Source organism: Prionailurus viverrinus, chromosome A2 (assembly GCF_022837055.1).
Source record: "Prionailurus viverrinus isolate Anna chromosome A2, UM_Priviv_1.0, whole genome shotgun sequence".
Lineage (NCBI taxonomy): Eukaryota > Metazoa > Chordata > Mammalia > Carnivora > Felidae > Prionailurus > Prionailurus viverrinus.
Genome location: NC_062562.1, coordinates 1,271,870 through 1,288,964, shown reverse-complemented (window position 1 = coordinate 1,288,964; position 17,095 = coordinate 1,271,870). Strand labels below are relative to the sequence as shown.

At 60.6% G+C, this 17,095-nt stretch overlaps 1 protein-coding gene and 1 pseudogene across 1 annotated transcript; both read left to right on the top strand.

Moving 5' to 3' along the window:
- The first annotated feature begins 1,216 nt into the window (after positions 1 to 1,216).
- LOC125161367 (uncharacterized) lies at positions 1,217 to 1,315 on the top strand (annotated as a pseudogene).
- Positions 1,316 to 8,271: 6,956 nt separating this feature from the next.
- Positions 8,272 to 16,568, top strand: TLE5 (TLE family member 5, transcriptional modulator). The gene is made up of 7 exons (XM_047845074.1): positions 8,272 to 8,437; positions 9,537 to 9,634; positions 11,986 to 12,049; positions 13,419 to 13,463; positions 14,061 to 14,123; positions 15,527 to 15,601; positions 15,684 to 16,568. The coding sequence occupies exons 1-7, from the start codon at positions 8,411 to 8,413 to the stop codon at positions 15,903 to 15,905; spliced, it is 594 nt and encodes a 197-aa protein (XP_047701030.1). The 5' UTR covers positions 8,272 to 8,410; the 3' UTR covers positions 15,906 to 16,568.
- The last annotated feature ends 527 nt before the right edge of the window (positions 16,569 to 17,095 follow it).

Here is a 17,095-nt window from a genome sequence, read left to right as displayed (position 1 = left end):
ATCAGACACCGCAAAGCTCTCCGACATCCGGAGGTCACTGTCTGTGGGGCATCCCTGGCCCCCACCCATTCCAGACCGGGAGCAGTGTCCCGGTGTGACAGCCACAGATGTCCCCTGATGTTGCCAAACGTCCCCTGGAGGCAGAATCGCCCTGGCTGGGAAGGGCCTCATTAGAGTGGTAATCAGATAAATGCCCGCCTCCTGCGCCGAGCTGTGGCTCTCAAGGCCGCTGTCTGCCCTTCCTGGGGCTCCAGGGCTCTGCACAGGCCACGTGCTCCAGGAACGAACAGGCCACGTGTTCCAGTAGAACTATACCGTGGGCCGAATCGTGTCCCCCCAATTCCTGTGGGGCGGCCCTGACCCCAGTGTGGGTGCATCTGGAGGTGGGGCTTGGAGGAGGTAATCAGGTGAGTGAGGGCCCGATCTGAGAGCACTTGGTGGCCTTGTGATAAGGGGAGCTGCAGGCCTGGAGGAAAGCGCCCCCCACCCCCCGCCCCCATCCCCGGAGGACACAGCCGGCCAGCAGCTGTTTGCAAGCCGGGGAGAGAGCTCTCACCAGACCTCATCGGCCAGCACCTTGATCTTGGACTTCCCAGCCTCGGAACTGTGAGAAATAGTGGTTATGGTTCGTAAGCGGCCCAACCGTGTGCTGTCTGGTTACGGCAGCCCCGGGCTGACCAAGCTGCGTCCTGCTTTGCCTGGGCAGCTCAGTCCTGAGGAAAACGACCCTCACCTTCACAGCAAGTAGGATTTACTGAGCACCTACTGTGTGGCAAGCTCTGTGCAGGGAGTAAGAGCCTACATCCCGGCCTTGTGGAGCCGACTTTCTAGTGGAGACAATAAACACATAAAGGAAAATATAAAGGCAGAGGTGTTCCTATAAAGAAAAACGGGGAAAGGTGAGGGAATGGACATGGGGCTATTTTAGGGAGGCCCAAGGCCGCCTGTGTGAGGGAGTGATTCCTGAGCTGAGACCTGCAGGAAGGGATGGGCCAGGAGAGTTCCAGAGGGAGAGCCTCCCAGGCAGGGGGGCACAGCCTGTGCAAAGGCCCTGGGGCAGGACTGGGTCTGGCGTGTAGGAGGAACCGAGCTGGAGCAGACCAAACGAGGGGGAGAGAGGGAGGAGGGGAGGGCAGGGAGGGGACGGGGCAGGTCATGCTAGGCCTTGGGGGCCACGGGGAGGACTTTGGGTCTCATGGACACTACATGAGGGCACTCGCTTCCTCAGCATATACACTTAAGTTGGGACGATACAGAGAAGATTCGGCCCCTGTACAAGGACAACACACAAAGTCACGCAATGTTCCAGATTCTTACAAATTTAAGCCAAAAGTTATAGGTTTCTTTATTTTTCACTAAACAGGCAATTGAAATACATAGTACAGTGAAAGGGCCGGCATAAATATTCAATTTCGTTTTCCACCTACGGGAATCTCGCAATAAAATCCTAGTTATTTTGTACAAAGAAGAAAGAAGTAATAAGGGTATTAGGGAGGGGCGCCTGGGTGGCGCAGTTGGACTGGGCTGGGTCCAGGTCATGGACTTGGGCTTGGACTTGGGCTCAGGTCATGATCTCGCGGTTTGTGGGTTCGAGCCCCGCGTCGGGCTCTGTGCTGACGATGAGCCTGCTTGAGATTCTGTCTCTCTGCCCTTTCTGTGCTCCTTCCCCACTCATGCTTTCTCTCTCTCTCTCTCTCTCTCTTTAAGTTTAAATAAACTTAAAAAAAAATATTTAAATGTGTTAGGAAGTCCAGGGAGGCTCTTTCCCAGGGAGGGACACCACCTCATCTCTGTCTTCAAAACTCTCCCCCTGAACCAGGCAAACAAAACAAAACAAGACAAAACTCTCCCCCTGAACCTGGCTCCCCTGCTGGAGAAGGAGATAAACCATGGGAAGAGGGAAGGAATAAATCCTGGGGTGCCGGAATGGGATCGGAGGGGTCAGGGGGACTCACAGGGGGACTCACAGTGCCCAAGAGAGACAGCTGAGAGGTAAGACAGATACACAGCCGAGAGACAGACGACCAGTAGATCATAGATAACAAGATAGACAGACAGCTGGACACATGATGCAGAAACACACGGGTAGATAACACATGAGCTCAATGGATGTCAATCAATAGATCGACAGATTATAGATTTAGATGCACACACGTGAATGTGTGTGTGTGTGTGTGTGTGTGTGTGTGTGTGTTTCGCTCACTGGAAGGGTCTGGGAACAGCAAATCCCAGAAGTCTGAACACATCCCGGCAGCCTGTTCTTGGATCCCAAATATCACTCCCGTTCCAAAGGAACCAGGCTCCCCGGAGAGACAGCTGAGACCAGGAGCGGGGCCCGGAGGACAGGTGGGCTTGGATGGTCTGGTGGGGCCAGACAGAAGGCTCAGAGAGGGGGACGGCCATTTCAAATGACACAGGGCCGCCTCAGGAGGCTCCTGCATGGGGGACAAATTCGGGGACCGCTTGATTCTGGGTACATTTGTGAAGCTGGGCCCAGTGAGGGCACTCGTGGATCATAACAGCCTATCTGTGTTTGTTACGTAATTTGCGTCTCGCTCCCCTGCTGGACTGTGAGGTCAGGGTCTGAGTGGGTCACTGTAGCCCTAGGATGTAGACCAGGGTCAGACACACACAGGGGGCGCCTACTAAATGCTTGTGGAGTGGCTGAGCTCTGGGGATGAAGAAGGCAGATACGTAAGTAACAGAACCTGTCCTCGCCTTCCAGAGCCTCACCTGCAACGTGGAGGAAATAATTATCACGCCATTCGTTCCTTCCAGAAATACCTAAAATACTTTTTGCCGACCCCGGGCCCCAGCTCTGTGCTGGGACACCACGGAAAACAAGATAGGACGGGGCCGAAGGACAACACAGACGGCCATAGCTCAACGTGATCTTTCCAGCGCCACACGCGCCGCTGAAAATAATAATAAAGCAGGGTGATATAATACAGACTGATTTCAGCGTTGGTTTGTTTTTCCTGGTGGGAAAGAAGAGGCCAGAGAAGGCCTGCCAGCCAGCGCGTGTCATGTGACCCAAGCCCGGCCAATCGGAGGATCCCAGCAGACCGAGCACCCTGAATCCAGGTGGCCTGTGCCGGCACCGGGTACAAAGTGCTTTTCCGGGTCTGTCTTGGGGGGATCCTTCCAACCCGTCCGTCCATCCGTTCGTTGCTTTGTTCACTCATCCATTCACCATTCGTCCAGCACTTAGGGCGAGGCAGGCACCGTTCTAGGCGCTGGGGATCCAGCAGTGAAGGAGGCAGACAAAAACCCCTGCCTCCGGGAGCTGACATTCCGGGGGTGAATTCTAGAGAGTCGACCAAAGCAACGCGTCGCACACTTCCTGCGTCCAACAGCGAGGAGTCCTCCAGCTGGGCGAAAACGTTGAGCTGTTACCGGTTTGGGGAAGGGGGCCCGGGAGCAAGGGCACGCTGCCACAGGACTGGCAAGGGGCGGGGGGAACAGGTGCGGCGGGCAGCGCGTGCAGGGCTGGATCCCGTTCTTAGGAAAATTTCGAAATGTTGCCCGTCCCGGAAAGTTTTTCATTAATTTCGGTTTGTTCAAATATTGCCTTATGCAAATCAAAACTGCTTTTCACCCACCAGAATGGTTATTGAGTTTTCTTTTCTCCAAAAGGGACAACAGCGAGTGTTGGCGGCGACGCGGAGAAATCGACAGCCTCGCGCACGGCTGGGGGGGGGGGGGGGGGGGGGGACGTGACATGGGGCAGCGCCTCGGGGGGAAACCGTTGAGCGGCTCCTCGGAAATGAAACATAGAATTACCATGGTGACCCAGCAGTTCCACTTCTGGGGATCCATCCGAGAGAAAGGAAATCAGTCATCCGCGTGAAGACTCACGCACAAGCGTGCACGACAGCGGGACTGACAACAGCCAAAAAGTGGAATCACCCCGAGTGTCCATCAGTGGGCACACGGATGCAAGCACGTGGTCTGTCCAGGCAGGGACACGGCCCTCGGCCACAAACAGGAGCGAGGCGCCCGCACCCGCCACCCCGAGGACGAACCCTGAACACAGGACGCCCAGGGAGCGAACCAGACACGAGAGGCCACACGGGGCGGGTGTCCACGTGTGTCAAACGTCCAGAACGGGCCCATCCACAGATGGGAAGGGGGCTCCTGGGTGCTGGGGGCTGAGGCATGGGGATGGGGAGTGACTGCTGATGGGCACAGGGCTTCTTTTTTGAAGTGACAGAATGTTCCGGAACTAAAGGTGATCATTGTACAACGTGGCGAATGGATTAAATGTCTCCCGTGGTAAATTTTACGTACCTTTTACCACAATAAAAAAAAAAAAAAGTTGCATGAAAATAGTGTTTAGCACGTAGACTGAGATTTTTGGTGCCCCCTTAAATGTGATGCCTGAAGAAAGTGCCTCACTCAAAAGTGCACTTGTCCTAGTCCCAGCCCTGCCAGAATTAAAGAGGGAAGTCACAATGAGGCCTCATTGAGAAGGTGACCTTTAAGCCAAGGCTGGAAAGAAAGGAAAGAATGAGCCAAAGTGGCATTTGGGGATGAGTATCCCAGGCAGAGGAAGTTGCCCATGCAAAGGTCCGGGGGCAGGACCGGGCCGGGGGCGTTGGGGCCCGTGTGGCCGGAGCAGAGGGAGTGAGGGGGAGAGAGGGCGGAGGGCAGGGCAGGTCGGGGATGCTACGGTTCGAGCAGGGCCTTGGGGGCCGTGGGGAGGACTCGGCTTTTACCCCAGGGAGATGGGAGCTCTGGGGGGCTATGGGCAGAGGAAACGCAGGGCTTGAGCCAAGTTTTTAAAGCCTATTAGCTCTGCAAGGGGAGGGATTTCCATCTCCCCCCCCCCCCCCCCGCCGTCGGTGCCATAAACCTCCACTTAGAATCCCACCCGGCCCACAGTAGGTGCAGTAGATACTTACTGAGGGAGTGAATGAATACCAGCTCCATGTGGGGGGGGTGAGGGTGCAAAGTAGGAAAGTCACACTGTCCCAAGTCACGCAGCCAGGTTAGGGCGGGCCAAGGGCTCAAACCCGGAGCTGGGCAGCGGAGGCCCCACCTCCACCAGCCCTACCGGAGGGAGGTCCAGGGCCGAGCCCGCGGTGGCCACCTGTTTCCTCCCCCGCCTGTGATTAATGGCCCTGCAGCCCATCCATCATGCACCAGCCAGTGCCTGGCTCTGCCCCGGAGGCCGCGGGGCCCAGCACTCATTTGTAAGCAGGCTGAGAGGCTGGTCTCAGACGGTTGGATCCACGAGACAGATAGATCCCTGCTCTGACCTGCCCCCCCCCCCCAGATGTGCCCCCCCCCCACCCTGGAGCAGAGGAAACACCAGGATGCCGGTGCAGAGGTGGGGATGGGTGGGACCGGAGGATGCCCCCCATTGTAAGATCCTCGGAAGCCCCAATCCCTCCCGATTAATTAGACAGTCAAGACTGTTCTGTCCTGAACACTCTCCCTGCCTTTCCCGCACCTGCTACTCCTCCGCGCAGGGCCCGGCCCAGTCTGTCCCCCCCCCGGCCCTCCAGCCTTACTATGGGCACCCCACCTCGTCTCCCGGCCTCCCACCCTGTCCCCCACTCGGCCACCCAGCACATGGCCTTCCAGGGCTTCTCAGCTGGGGACGATCTGGCCCCGGGGACACTCAGCGACTGCCCACACTTCTGCTTGTCAACACTGGGCGGGGGGGGGGGGTGCTCCTGGCTCCACGCGGGGTGCCCAGGAGGGGCCCTCACAGACCACGATCCAGGCCGGCACGGCAAGGGTGCAGAGGCTGGCCGAGAAACCCTGCTGTAAAGCTTCCCACGGCTCCCTGGTGCCCTCTGGGTAAAAGGCCTACCCCTCAGTCCAGAATGTGGGGCTCTGCTTCCTCAAGCCTCCTGGGCCCCCTCCGGCCTATGCCACCGTGCCCCGCCTCCACGTCCCACCTGGAGAGGCAGTGACTGCACAGTGGCTAAAGGCCCGGGTACTTGGCTTCACATCCTGGCCCTGCCATCGTCTCGCTGGGTGATTTTGACCAGGTGACCTTAACCTCTGGGTGCCTTCATTTCCCTGTCTTTCCAATGTCGTGATACCTAAGGTCAAAGTGCTTTAAGCAGAGCCTGGTACATAGTGAAAAACATAGACAGGTGGATCGGTTGGTTTTTGTTCATGGTCTGGGACACAATTCTGGGCCTCTCCACCTGCTGGAAGGCCCAGCCCTGACCCCACCGGACTTGGGGTCTCTGCATCCAGCTCTGACCCTGCCAGCCTCATCTGGGGTCTGCTAAAATGGGAGTGTTGGGTCCCCAAATGCCCGAGTATTGGGATGTGCCTACCCAGAGCAGGCTCAGCCCCAGGGGGCTTCCCAAGGGAAAGGGCGCCTGGCGTGTGGCTCATGTCGTCCCACGGGACCCGGCACTCGGCTTAATGCCCTGTTGTCAACATCCTGAAACGCCTAAATTCCTAATCATTTTTCACCAAGAGGCCTGCATTTTCATCATGCTCCGCCTGAAAATTCTATAGGCCGCCCCCATCGGGGACTCTGATTGCATTGGTGGGGTCCACGGATTCCAGAACCTGATAGGAATGTGGAAGAAGCTTTCCAAACATTTGTTCCTTTTTTCTCACAGCATTGGGACTTAGGGGGACCCACGTCTTCCTAACTCATCTCTGGCCCCATCAGATGCTGTCTTTATTTAACGCACTGACATTCTGCTCATCGTGAATATTTTTGGCATTAATTTCTATTTTAAAAGATATCATATTAAAGTATTGTTTATCTCGAAGGGCTTTGGGGGAGGGCAGGAAGAGGCCTTACGTTCTGCTTTTTCATCTCATACTGGTCTGGCCTTTTCATCTGCCCCGGAAAGGTGTCTGGGATCCTGAGTCTCCATTTTACAGACTGGGAAAACCCAAGGCCCAAAAAAGTACCAAATAACCAGAGCTGCAGAGTTGACGGTGGTGATTAAGAGCCTGTATTTAGCACTTGCTGGATTAGTTGGGCATTATTTCACTAGCTTCTTTGGGGCCTGTTCTCCACAGCAAGTGAGATCCTACCAAAATCCCAGTTAGGCCGGCCCTGATGGGGCCAGGGCTCCAGCCTCCCTGCCTCCCTTGGAGTAAAAGCCCAACTCCTCCCAGCAGCCTCCAAGGCCCTGCACCATCTGGAATGCCCCTGGCACCGGCGACAGAATTTGCATGGCCCAGCTATAGAACAACATTGTGAGACCCCCTCGTTCGAAAACCATGAGGAATTTCCAGGCCCCAACAGCAGGTCACGAACCCAAGCGCAGGCCCTTCTGAGTGCAGGGCCCCTGTGTGAATGCAGGAAGTTGCCTGCCCTGCTTCTCAGTACCAGGCTCGCTCGCTGCCTCAGGGCCTTTGCACTTGTTATTCCTGCCTCCTTGAGTAAGCTGCCAGCCTCCATCCCTGCCGGCTCCCCTCTCTCACCTTCAGGTCCTCTCTGTGGTTAAGGAGGCCTCTCGGACCTTCCCCTGTTTGAAAATCGCACCTTCCTGGCCCTCCCCGCTGCTGCTTCATTTGCTCCATAGCCCTTACCACCTACCGACGTGCCAGGGATTCTGGCTCGTGCGCTCGTCTGTCTCATGTCATCGCCACCAGGGCCGGGACTTCGTGCCCCGCCACCCCCACCCCCGGGTCTCGGAGCAGGGCCTGGCACACAGTAGGCGCTCAATAAACGTGCGCCGAAGGAATGGCTCCCATGAGGTCGGCGGGATCACCGCCGCGGCCTTTCTACAGAAGAGGAAACCGAGGCTCGGAGAGAAAACAGTCAGTGAGCCAAGGTTACAGAGCACGTCCCTGGCACGCGTCCAGGTCGCGCCATGACAGAGCCGGCGGTTTAGATGGGGGCGGCCGGGCCCTTTCTCCGCCACGTGGGGAAACCGAGGCCCGGCGGCGGCGGCCAGGGCCACCCCGCCGGGAGGGGCCGCGGCCCGGGGCGGGGCGCGCCGGGCCCAAGGTCACCGCGCCGGCCGGCCGGGGAGGCGGGCTGGGTGGGGATCCGCAGGCCTCCCCGGGCGCGCGCCCCCCTCGGCGGCGCGCACGGGGCCCGGGAAGCAGCAGCGGCGGCGGCGGCGGCGGCGGCAGCAGGTGGAGCCGGAGCCTCCGCGCAGCCGAGGCCGCGGCCACTGCCGGCGTCGCCGCCATTAGACAATAGGAGCGGCGGCCGGGCGTGCGGGGAGGCGGGCGGCGGGGAGGGGCGGGGAGGGGCGCCGGGCGCGCAGGAAGCGGGGCCCGGGGCGCGCCGGGGCCGGGCGCGCGGGGAGGGGGCGCAGGAAGCGGGCGAGGCCGGGCGCGGGAGGCGGCGGCGGCGGCCCCGGGAGCTGCCGATCGGCGCCGGGACAAAGGCGCGGCCGCCCGGCGCCCCGAGCCGCCCGAGCCGGGGCGCACAGCCGGGGCGCAGCCCGCGCCCCCCGCCGCGACTGACATGATGTTTCCACAAAGCAGGCATTCGGTAAGCGGGGCCCGCCGGCCCGGCGCCCCCCCACCCCCGGGTCCGGGCCCGGCATCCCCCTAGGTCCGCGCCTGGAACCCCCAGTTCTCAGCCGGGCCATCCCCCCCCCCCACTCCGGTCCGGGCCGCGCGCACCTCCCCCAGGTCGGCGCCTGGCACCCCAGTTCCCAGCCGGGCCGTTCCCCGCCCCCCCCTCCGCTCCGGCTCGCGGCTCGGCGCCTCCCCCCCTCCAACTCCTGGGCCGGGTCCCCAACAGCTCCCGGCCCAGCGCTACTCCCCCGCCCCCATCGCCGCCAGCCCCCGGGCTCCCCCCCATCCCCCGTAGGTCCCAGTCCCTCTCCCAGCTCCCAGCCCAGATTCCCCCCCCACCCCCAGTTCCCAGGCCCGGTCCCCTCCAGCTCGCGGCCCGGATTCCCCCCTCCCCCAGCCCCTGAGGCATGCTTCCCGCCCCCCCCCCCGCCAGGCAGGGCCTTGGGGCGGCCTTGGCCTCCGGCCTGGGGCTCCCCGGGAGCCCCACCGGGCACCTCTAACACCGGGGCTGCTTTTGGGGCCTAGGAGTGGGGGGAGATCCGAGGCGCACCCCTCCCGGAAGAGCGCAGCCGGGACGAAGGGTGCTGGGAATCTGGGGTGGAGGGCCCCCCGCCGGGTGGTTTCGGGCGCTGGGAGAGGCCCCTTCCCCAAGGGGACTCTGCGGGGAGGCCTTGCTCCCCCACCAACTTGGGGAGGGGCACTCCAGGACACGTTCTCCCCCCATCGCAGAGGCAGTTGGGGCTCTCTCGGATGTACACCCCCCTCCGGCGCTGTGGAGGGGCGGTAGAGGGCGCACGCTGCCCCCCACCAAGGGCGGACCTTAAAACGCACCCCCACAGCCTGGGGGTGGCGGGGAACGAGGCGGCTCGGGCGCACCCACCCCCTCGCCTTCCCCCGGGAGAGGCGGGGGCAGGAAGCGAGGGCGGGGGCCGCGCCAGGGGCTGTAAACACGAGCCCGGGAAGTGGGGCGAGGGGGGGGGGGGCGCGCTGCAGCTGCGCCGCCGGCCGGCCGCTGCCTCGGGGGTCGCCCCGCCCCGCCCGGCGCTGACCCGGCCGCCCCCTCCCCACAGGGCTCGTCTCACCTACCCCAGCAACTCAAATTCACCACCTCGGACTCCTGCGACCGCATCAAGGATGAGTTTCAGCTGCTGCAGGCTCAGTATCACAGGTGAGCTGGGGGCCAGGGGCCCTGCAGGGGGGGGGATGGTGGACACCCCTAGAGGGGAGGTTGCGGCCCCTACTGTATACGTAGACTTGAAAAAATGTAGGTAGAGAGTGTCCTTTCATGTGGTAGGCGCTGTCGTGAACACTTTTCCAATATTAAACTCCCCTAGACTTCAAAACAGCCCATTTCGCAGGTAAGTAGACGGAGGCACAAAAAGTGAAATTATGTGCCCAGAGACCCGGCAACCCTGCCTGGCTTCAGAGCCTCTCTCCCCACCCCCACCCCCACCCCCATTGGATAGAAGACCTCCCAAGAAGTTGGGGGATGGACCCTCCACCACCCCACCCCACAGGAGATCTCTGTGTCTTAGTTTTGGAGAAAGAGTTCCTGGAGTCCTGACGCTCCAAGGTGGTTCTTCCTCCAGAATTTAATCTTCTAACGTTGTGAACGGCTTGCCAAGTGCAGATCTAAGGGGAAGGAACTGGTACTACCTTCAGCCTTCCACTTAAACAGATTTAAGCCCAGAGAAGTTAAAGAGATTTTTCTGGGGATGCCCAGCAAGGAGGTGGCACAGAGACACTTGCACCCAGTCCCTGGGTTGAAGAATGCGAGCCCTCAAGGCTGTGCTCCCAGTGTGGGGCTTTGCCTGGGAATCAGAAGGGGGTCCTTGGTCACGAATCCCAGCGGGGCCTCGGGCCCTCTCTGGACCTCCGTTTACCCACACAAAAGCGATCTAAGAAGCTTCCTGGGTTTTCTTCAAGGAGAAAGGGAAATAGTGAGATAGAGATATTTACAAAAATCTCACCTTTTGAGGGTACTTTCCACGCTCCCCATGTGGTAAATACTCAACCTACATCCTCTTGTTTAATCTTCCCCCAGTGTCCTGTCGCTGGGCCTATTTTGCAGATGAGGAAACTGAGGCACAGGCAGTTGAACTTTGTTCCATCCCCTGATGTGGAGAGTTTAGGGGCTTGGCTTGGCAGGTCTGGCTTTTATGAGCCCCCCCACCCCCAGGGGGTCCTTCCCTCCCTGCCTGGCCCGTGCCCAGGAGTACTGGGCCTGGTCCAGTCCCATAGACTGGAGGTCACAGTACGGTCACAGTGCTGTGTGACCTCAGGTAATCCAGATGCCCTCTCTGAACTTTGGGATCTCCATCCACTGGACCTGGGTCTCTCTCTATACAATGAGGGGTCCTACCATGTTGGGGGTACACACGGGATTTACCAGATCTCCAAGAAGGGCCAGAAATTCAGAGTTTGCGGTGGAAGTGCCTGATTTTTTTTTTTTAAATGTTGTCAACAAATAGTGTTCTTAAAGAAAATGAGAGAAAAGAAACTCACGGGGCCCCTGGCGTCACAGACTGTGGCCTGTCTCTGAACCTGGATGTACAAGGCAGTCAGTTTGGTGGAGGGAGACACTAGGCCCCACAAGACCAACATGCGTTTATTGGGTGCTTACTGTATAACAGGAGCTGTTCTAGAAGCTTTCCTTGTCTTAATCGGTTTCATTCTCCCCACCCCACCCTGGGAGGTTGGCACTTAATAGATGCAGAGACCAAGGCCCAGAGAGGTAGAGGGTCACACAGCGTCAGAGCAGCGGGGCCGAACTTTGAGGCCAGTGTGCCTGGCTCGAGTTGGCCGTCTGCTTTCTGCCTCTTTCTCTGCCCTCCTCGGTAGGGCTGGCGGCAAGTGGGCTTTGAGAAACGCTCTAAGCTCATCCTTGCGGGGAGAGCCTGAAAGAGGCCAGGGGCTCACCGCCTCTGTTACCCAAAAGTGGAACTTGAATCCCCTAGTGAAATCAAGGCTTGTAAGTAGGGGCCTGGCCGGTCCCCTTGGAGATTCCTCGGTGAGTCCAACCCAGGTCCCTGCCAGCCAGCCAGCCCTGCACCCTCTCTGCCCTTTTGTGGTTTCTATTCCTTCCTCCCTGGCTGGATCGTTTTCCCCAGCGGTTGGGACTGTGGCCTCTGTAGCCAGCTTTCTGGCTGTGTGACCTTGATCCATTTACTCAGCCTCTCTGGGCGTCCATTGCGTCATCCGTGGCACGAGGGTCGCCGCTAATATCACGGATTTCGTCGAGTTTCTGGACGGGGAGAAGTTTCTCTGAGTCCCTGGCGGACCTGGGGTCAGGGTGTTTGTAATCCGTGTGGTTACCCGCGACTTTCTCTGCAGCCGTGTCTCCGAGGCTGAGTTCTTGATGCTCGGTTTACAGTCCGGGAGCCCGAGGCAACCCACCCCCTGCCCCGTCTCCACAGAGGGGCGCGTCATCTGCCCCCACCAAAGCTCTGGGCTCCCCTGCACGGTGGTAGGGGGGACCTCAGCCCGGCCCCTGGCCCTTCCCTCCTTGTTCCGTTTCAGCCTGAAGCTCGAATGTGACAAGCTGGCCAGTGAGAAATCAGAGATGCAGCGTCATTACGTGATGGTAAGCTGGCCCCGGGTGGGCGGGCGGGGGCTGGTGGGGGGACCCCAGACCCTCCTCCGCCCCTGGCAGCTGCCTGACCCTGGCCGCCTCCTGCGGGATGTGGGAGGATTTGGGGTCTGCTCTCCATTCAGCCGGCCCCCGGGGCCTGGCTGAGTCCGCCTTGCCGGCCTGGCCGCCGGCCCAGGCGGTGGCCGAGGTGCCAAACCACCGGGTTGCAGCCTGGGCCTGCCAGGTCCCCCGGCTGTCCTTGGCAGCAGAGGAGGCGGCGGCTGCTGTGAAAGCCAAGGCCAGGAACTGACGTGGGGGAGCAGCCGGATCCCTCCCTGCCCCCACAGTTTGGGCATCCCAGCGTTTAACCCCTCCTGGCCCGGGCTTCGGAAGGAGGGCTGCGGCGGCGGCGGCGGCGGTGGGGGGGGGGGGGGGGGGGGGGGGCAGGAAGCTGACATCCTTTGAGGTCCCAGGGAGGGAGGGGGTGACACTGCATTCTTTGCCTGACATCTGAGACCCTGCCTGTGCACGCTGCCCGAATCACTTGCCGGGATCCACACCCACCAGGTGGCAATTTCTACATCAAAAACCCCTGCGTTGGTCCAGCCCAGAGCCCTGCTCTCCCAGGCTACAGGGGAGGCAGAGGCAGATACTTACCCTCCTGGCCCCAGAGGGATGGGGCTGGGGCGGAGAGAGGGACCCAGGACGGGCGGGGGGGGGGGGGGGGGACGGTTCCAGAGAGGGGCACACTGCCTAAGGAAGGCTGCACGGAGAACGGGGCATTGCGGCTCGGGTCTTGAAGAATGAGTAGGAGCTTTCTGGGCAGAGGAGAAACTGCAATGTCCTGGGAATGAACTTGGCTTCCCCTGCCCCACCCCCAGGGATGATGGGGAGCCATGAGGGACTTGAGGGGAGGGGAGGGGGCAGGGTCAGATCTGGGACGTGAGGAGGGGGGCTCCTGACCCCAGAGCCAGACCCAGCAGGCTTTGTTTATCCTGATTATTTATACCCAGGAAGGCAGACTTCCCGGGAGTCTGGGGCCACCCGCCGACAAGACACATAAAGAGAAAAGATTAGGAGCCCTGGAATGTTTGTGTGCCGGAGAGGGGCTGGATAATTATTCCAGAACCCAGGGGAGCCAGGCCAGGCTGGGGCCCTGGAGCCCCCTCCCAGCTCCCTCAAGTGCCCCCCCCCTCCCCCAGGGGCCTGGGCCCCTGCTCCGGGTCTGGGTGCCTCCTACGTGCCTCTCCTCTCTCCTGCCTTCACACTCTCATCTGGCTGCCTCCTGCCCTGTCTCTCTGTCACTCCCCCATCTCTGTCGCTGGAGCCCCCCATCCTTTGCCCACCCCCCATTTCTCTCTCTCTCTCCCCCCCCCAATAGTACTACGAGATGTCCTACGGCTTGAACATCGAGATGCACAAGCAGGTACGCCCCCCGCCCCCCTTGAGCACCCCCAGGCTTGGCTATGAACCAAGTCTGTCCTTCATACTGTTACTTCCGAGCCCTCTGTCTGCTCTTTCCTGGGCCCCCCTGGGAGGTTTATCTCCCTGAGGGGGAGGGGCAGAAACTTTCCCCCAACCTACCAGCCCCCTGCCCCGTCGACCCCCCTTTACAACAGCGGGGGAGGGTAACATGCCAGCGCACCGTGGACCCCCAAATTGCTCCTCACCCCGCAGCCTTGCTTTGGCCATCCGTGCCCTGAGGAGGCCAGCTGAGGGGTGTCATAAAAACAATGATGCTGGCCACCCCTCCCCTACAAGCAGCCACTCCTTACCAGGCGCCGGCCATCATCTCGGGGCCACCCGGCCCCCCGAGCCCGGTCCTGCGTCTTCGCTGTCAGCGGCAGGGCCGGGAGCCAGCCTCAGATCCCACCTCTACCGCTGGTTGGGTACCCGTAGGCTTGAGGTGTTGATCTGACCCTGGGCCGAGCTGGCCTCTTAGCTAGAACCTCGCCGGCCTCCTGGGGCTGGTCTGCACCTGCCCCCGCCGCCTGCCCTGGACTGAACCCTCCGTGCCTTCCAGGCTGAAATCGTCAAGAGGCTGAATGGGATTTGTGCCCAGGTCCTACCCTACCTTTCCCAAGAGGTGAGTGACCCTCCACCCCCACAAGGGCTGCTGGGAGGCGGAGGTAGACAGACCGTGGACTTGCCCCAGGCCCTCCCCGCTGCAGCCCTCAGGCAGCGCGGAGCCCCGACCACACACCTCCCCTCTCTGGACCTCCCAGACACCAGCCTGGCCTGTGCGGAAGAATCCCCAGGCTGGAGAAACCCCCCTGGGGGTGCAGGGCAGTGGAGGGAGGGGCCTCCCCCTGCTGCAGAATTCCCAGCTGGAGTGAGTCACTTCACTGGTGAAAATGTCAGATATGCCCAAGAGTTGTTCTTGCCTGTCCTGCTTCTGCCTCGGACCTTCCTTCTGCGAGGCCCCGTGGGCCACCTCAGGCCACAACACCAGAAGCGTGTGTGTGTGTGTGTGTGTGTGTGTGTGTGTGTGTGTACGTGTGTACGGGGAGGGCACTCAGCACACGTCTGCAGACGTGCACGCAGACGTGCACAGACGCGACACCCAGATACACGAGGCACACACATGCACGTGTGCACGCAGATGCACGTACGTGCAGCCACGCAGAGACCCACAGGTGGACGCGTGGACACACGCACGTGCCCTGGGGAACCGGGCACCGGGCTCTCACTTCTGGTTTTTGAGATTTTAAGACTCTTGGTGTGAGACCCGCTCCACATTCCCCGACCCTGCCATTCCTGCCCTGCCAGGTTTTGCTGTCGATAATTCATTTCCTCTTTAAGCCCAGACGATCTTGGGGCCCTTGGGGAACCTGCGTGCCCAGGGACAGTTCCAGAAGGACACTGTGAAAACCCCAGAGAAAGGGGTTCTTGGGGCCTGGAAGACCTAGACTTGGGCTTTCCTTTCATGACGGGGGCTTCCTGGGAGGCAAGGCAGAAAGAGACATTGGCAGATTCTGGCATCTGACGGCAGAAGAGACGGACGTTCAGGGAGTGCTGGGGTGTGGAGGGGGCAGATTGCTCTGGGGAGGGATTGCGCTGAACTGAGACTCCTACTCCGCTACTGCCAGAATCCACCGGGCCTTCCTCAGCTATGGAAGGAGAGGAGCTTGGATTAGCAGATGTTCGACCGCAATCTGCAAGATTTTAGGATCAAGGCTTGCCTGTACAGTTGGCCACGCTGTGCACTGTGCATCTATTTCTTTGTAGGTGGCAGATCCAGGGTGTCTCTCAGACTCACCCAGTGTTGTTTTCTTAAGTATGTTTGGCACTGGCTGAGGCTTGGTAAACAGAAGGGGATGGAGAGGGGTTTTCTGGTGGGGTCGAGAGCCATGGGGGTTGGGGGGGACGGTGCGTGGCGCTAATAGCCTGGATGGGAGAGTGGCTTCTCTTGGGCTCTGTGCCCCAGAGCCCCACCTGAGATCAGGGTGCAGCACCTGGCTCCTCTCTGCCCCCCATTCCCCTTTCCAGCACCAACAGCAGGTCTTGGGAGCCATCGAGAGAGCTAAGCAGGTCACGGCTCCTGAGCTGAACTCCATCATCCGAGTACGTCTGGGTCTCGGGTGGGCGGGCAGGTGGGAGGGCAGGTGGGCCCGGCAGCTAATGCTCCCCTCCCTCTGCCCTGCAGCAGCAGCTCCAAGCCCATCAGCTGTCCCAGCTGCAGGCCCTGGCCCTGCCTCTGACCCCGCTGCCGGTGGGGCTGCAGCCGCCTTCGCTGCCGGCCGTCAGCGCGGGCACCGGCCTCCTCTCGCTGTCCGCGCTGGGCTCCCAGGCCCACCTCTCCAAGGAAGACAAGAACGGGCACGACGGGGACACCCACCAGGAGGATGACGGCGAGAAGTCGGATTAGTGGGCGGCCGGGATGGGGAGGGTGGGGGGACAGAGGGGAGACAGACAACGCAAGAGAGAGGAACGTTTAGCGCAAGACACAGTATAGCTCGGGATTGGCTGAACTCGGTAGTATTTATGGTAGCCGCCTGCTGGGGCCCTAGCCCTGCCTGTGTGCCGCCCCTAGCTTCGCTCACACCCCCGGCCTCCTCCCTCCTCCTCCTCCTCCTCCTCCTCCTCCTCCACCACCCCCCACCCCTGCAGCCTGAGTGGGTGAATACCCACACCGGAGGCAAGCTGAGGCCTGGAGGCACAAACGGGAAGCCAGGTCAGAGGAGAGCAAAGCCTCCAGAAGCCCCGCACCCCTGCACTTCCCCGTCCGCACATGCGCGCACCTGACGTCCGCCCGCAGGGCCCCTCAGGGCGCGCCCCCCAGCCTCTCACCCCGGCACTGCATGCAGACAACACGCTAGCTGCCCCTTCCTGCCCTGGGCACCCCCCCTCCCGTCCTCCCCCCTCCCTCACCTCCTCTGCCCGTTCCGGAGCCCACGCCCACCTGTCCTCGCCCCTCGCCCCGCAGGAGAGGGGGCGGGGAGAGTGAGCTTAGCCAGGAGCAGGGGGGGCGGGGGGCGGGCGTCCCAGAATTCCCTTTCTCCCCTTCCCGAATAAAGATGAGGGTACTCAAGTTGTCTTGGTTTTTATTTTATTTTTTTCCTTTTTCCAGTATACTAGCTTGTCTTTTAAGAAAAGGGATATTACGGGGGGGGAAAAAAAAGACAGAAAAATGTTTAAAAAAAAAAAAAAACAAGCAACACCCACACCTGTGTCTGTATATAGCCTTTTAGACTGTCAGCTTTTGTTGTGCTCAGTCGTCTGATCGCTGCGGAGAAGTGACAATGCTGTGTCGAGGGTGGGCTTAGCTGTGCCTTTCAAATAAAGATGTGAGAAGGTTGGTCGCCTTGTTCCTGCCTCTGTGTTGCGGGCTGCTGCGGTGCCCCCCTTCCCAGGGGAGGAGGGGGTTCCCTCACGTCTGAGCTCCCTCCTTATGGGGGACGGGTTAGCGAGAGTCCCGGGTGAGTCCGGCTTGTCGGTAGAAGTCTGTCTGCAGAACTTGGTGCATAGACCAGAGAGGGTCAGCTGGAGGATCTAAGTCACACAGCCACGCCCCGGTGCCGGAGGCTTAATGGAGCTCGTTTGTGGTCACCAGGCCAC

Bases quoted from the DNA above. Each gene is read 5' to 3' on its own strand.
- TLE5 (XM_047845074.1), top strand. From the start codon at position 8,411: ATGATGTTTCCACAAAGCAGGCATTCG. The intron at 8,438-9,536 runs GTAAGCGGGGCC...CCCTCCCCACAG, and splicing joins TTCCACAAAGCAGGCATTCG to GGCTCGTCTCACCTACCCCA. The intron at 12,050-13,418 runs GTAAGCTGGCCC...CCCCCCCAATAG, and splicing joins TGCAGCGTCATTACGTGATG to TACTACGAGATGTCCTACGG.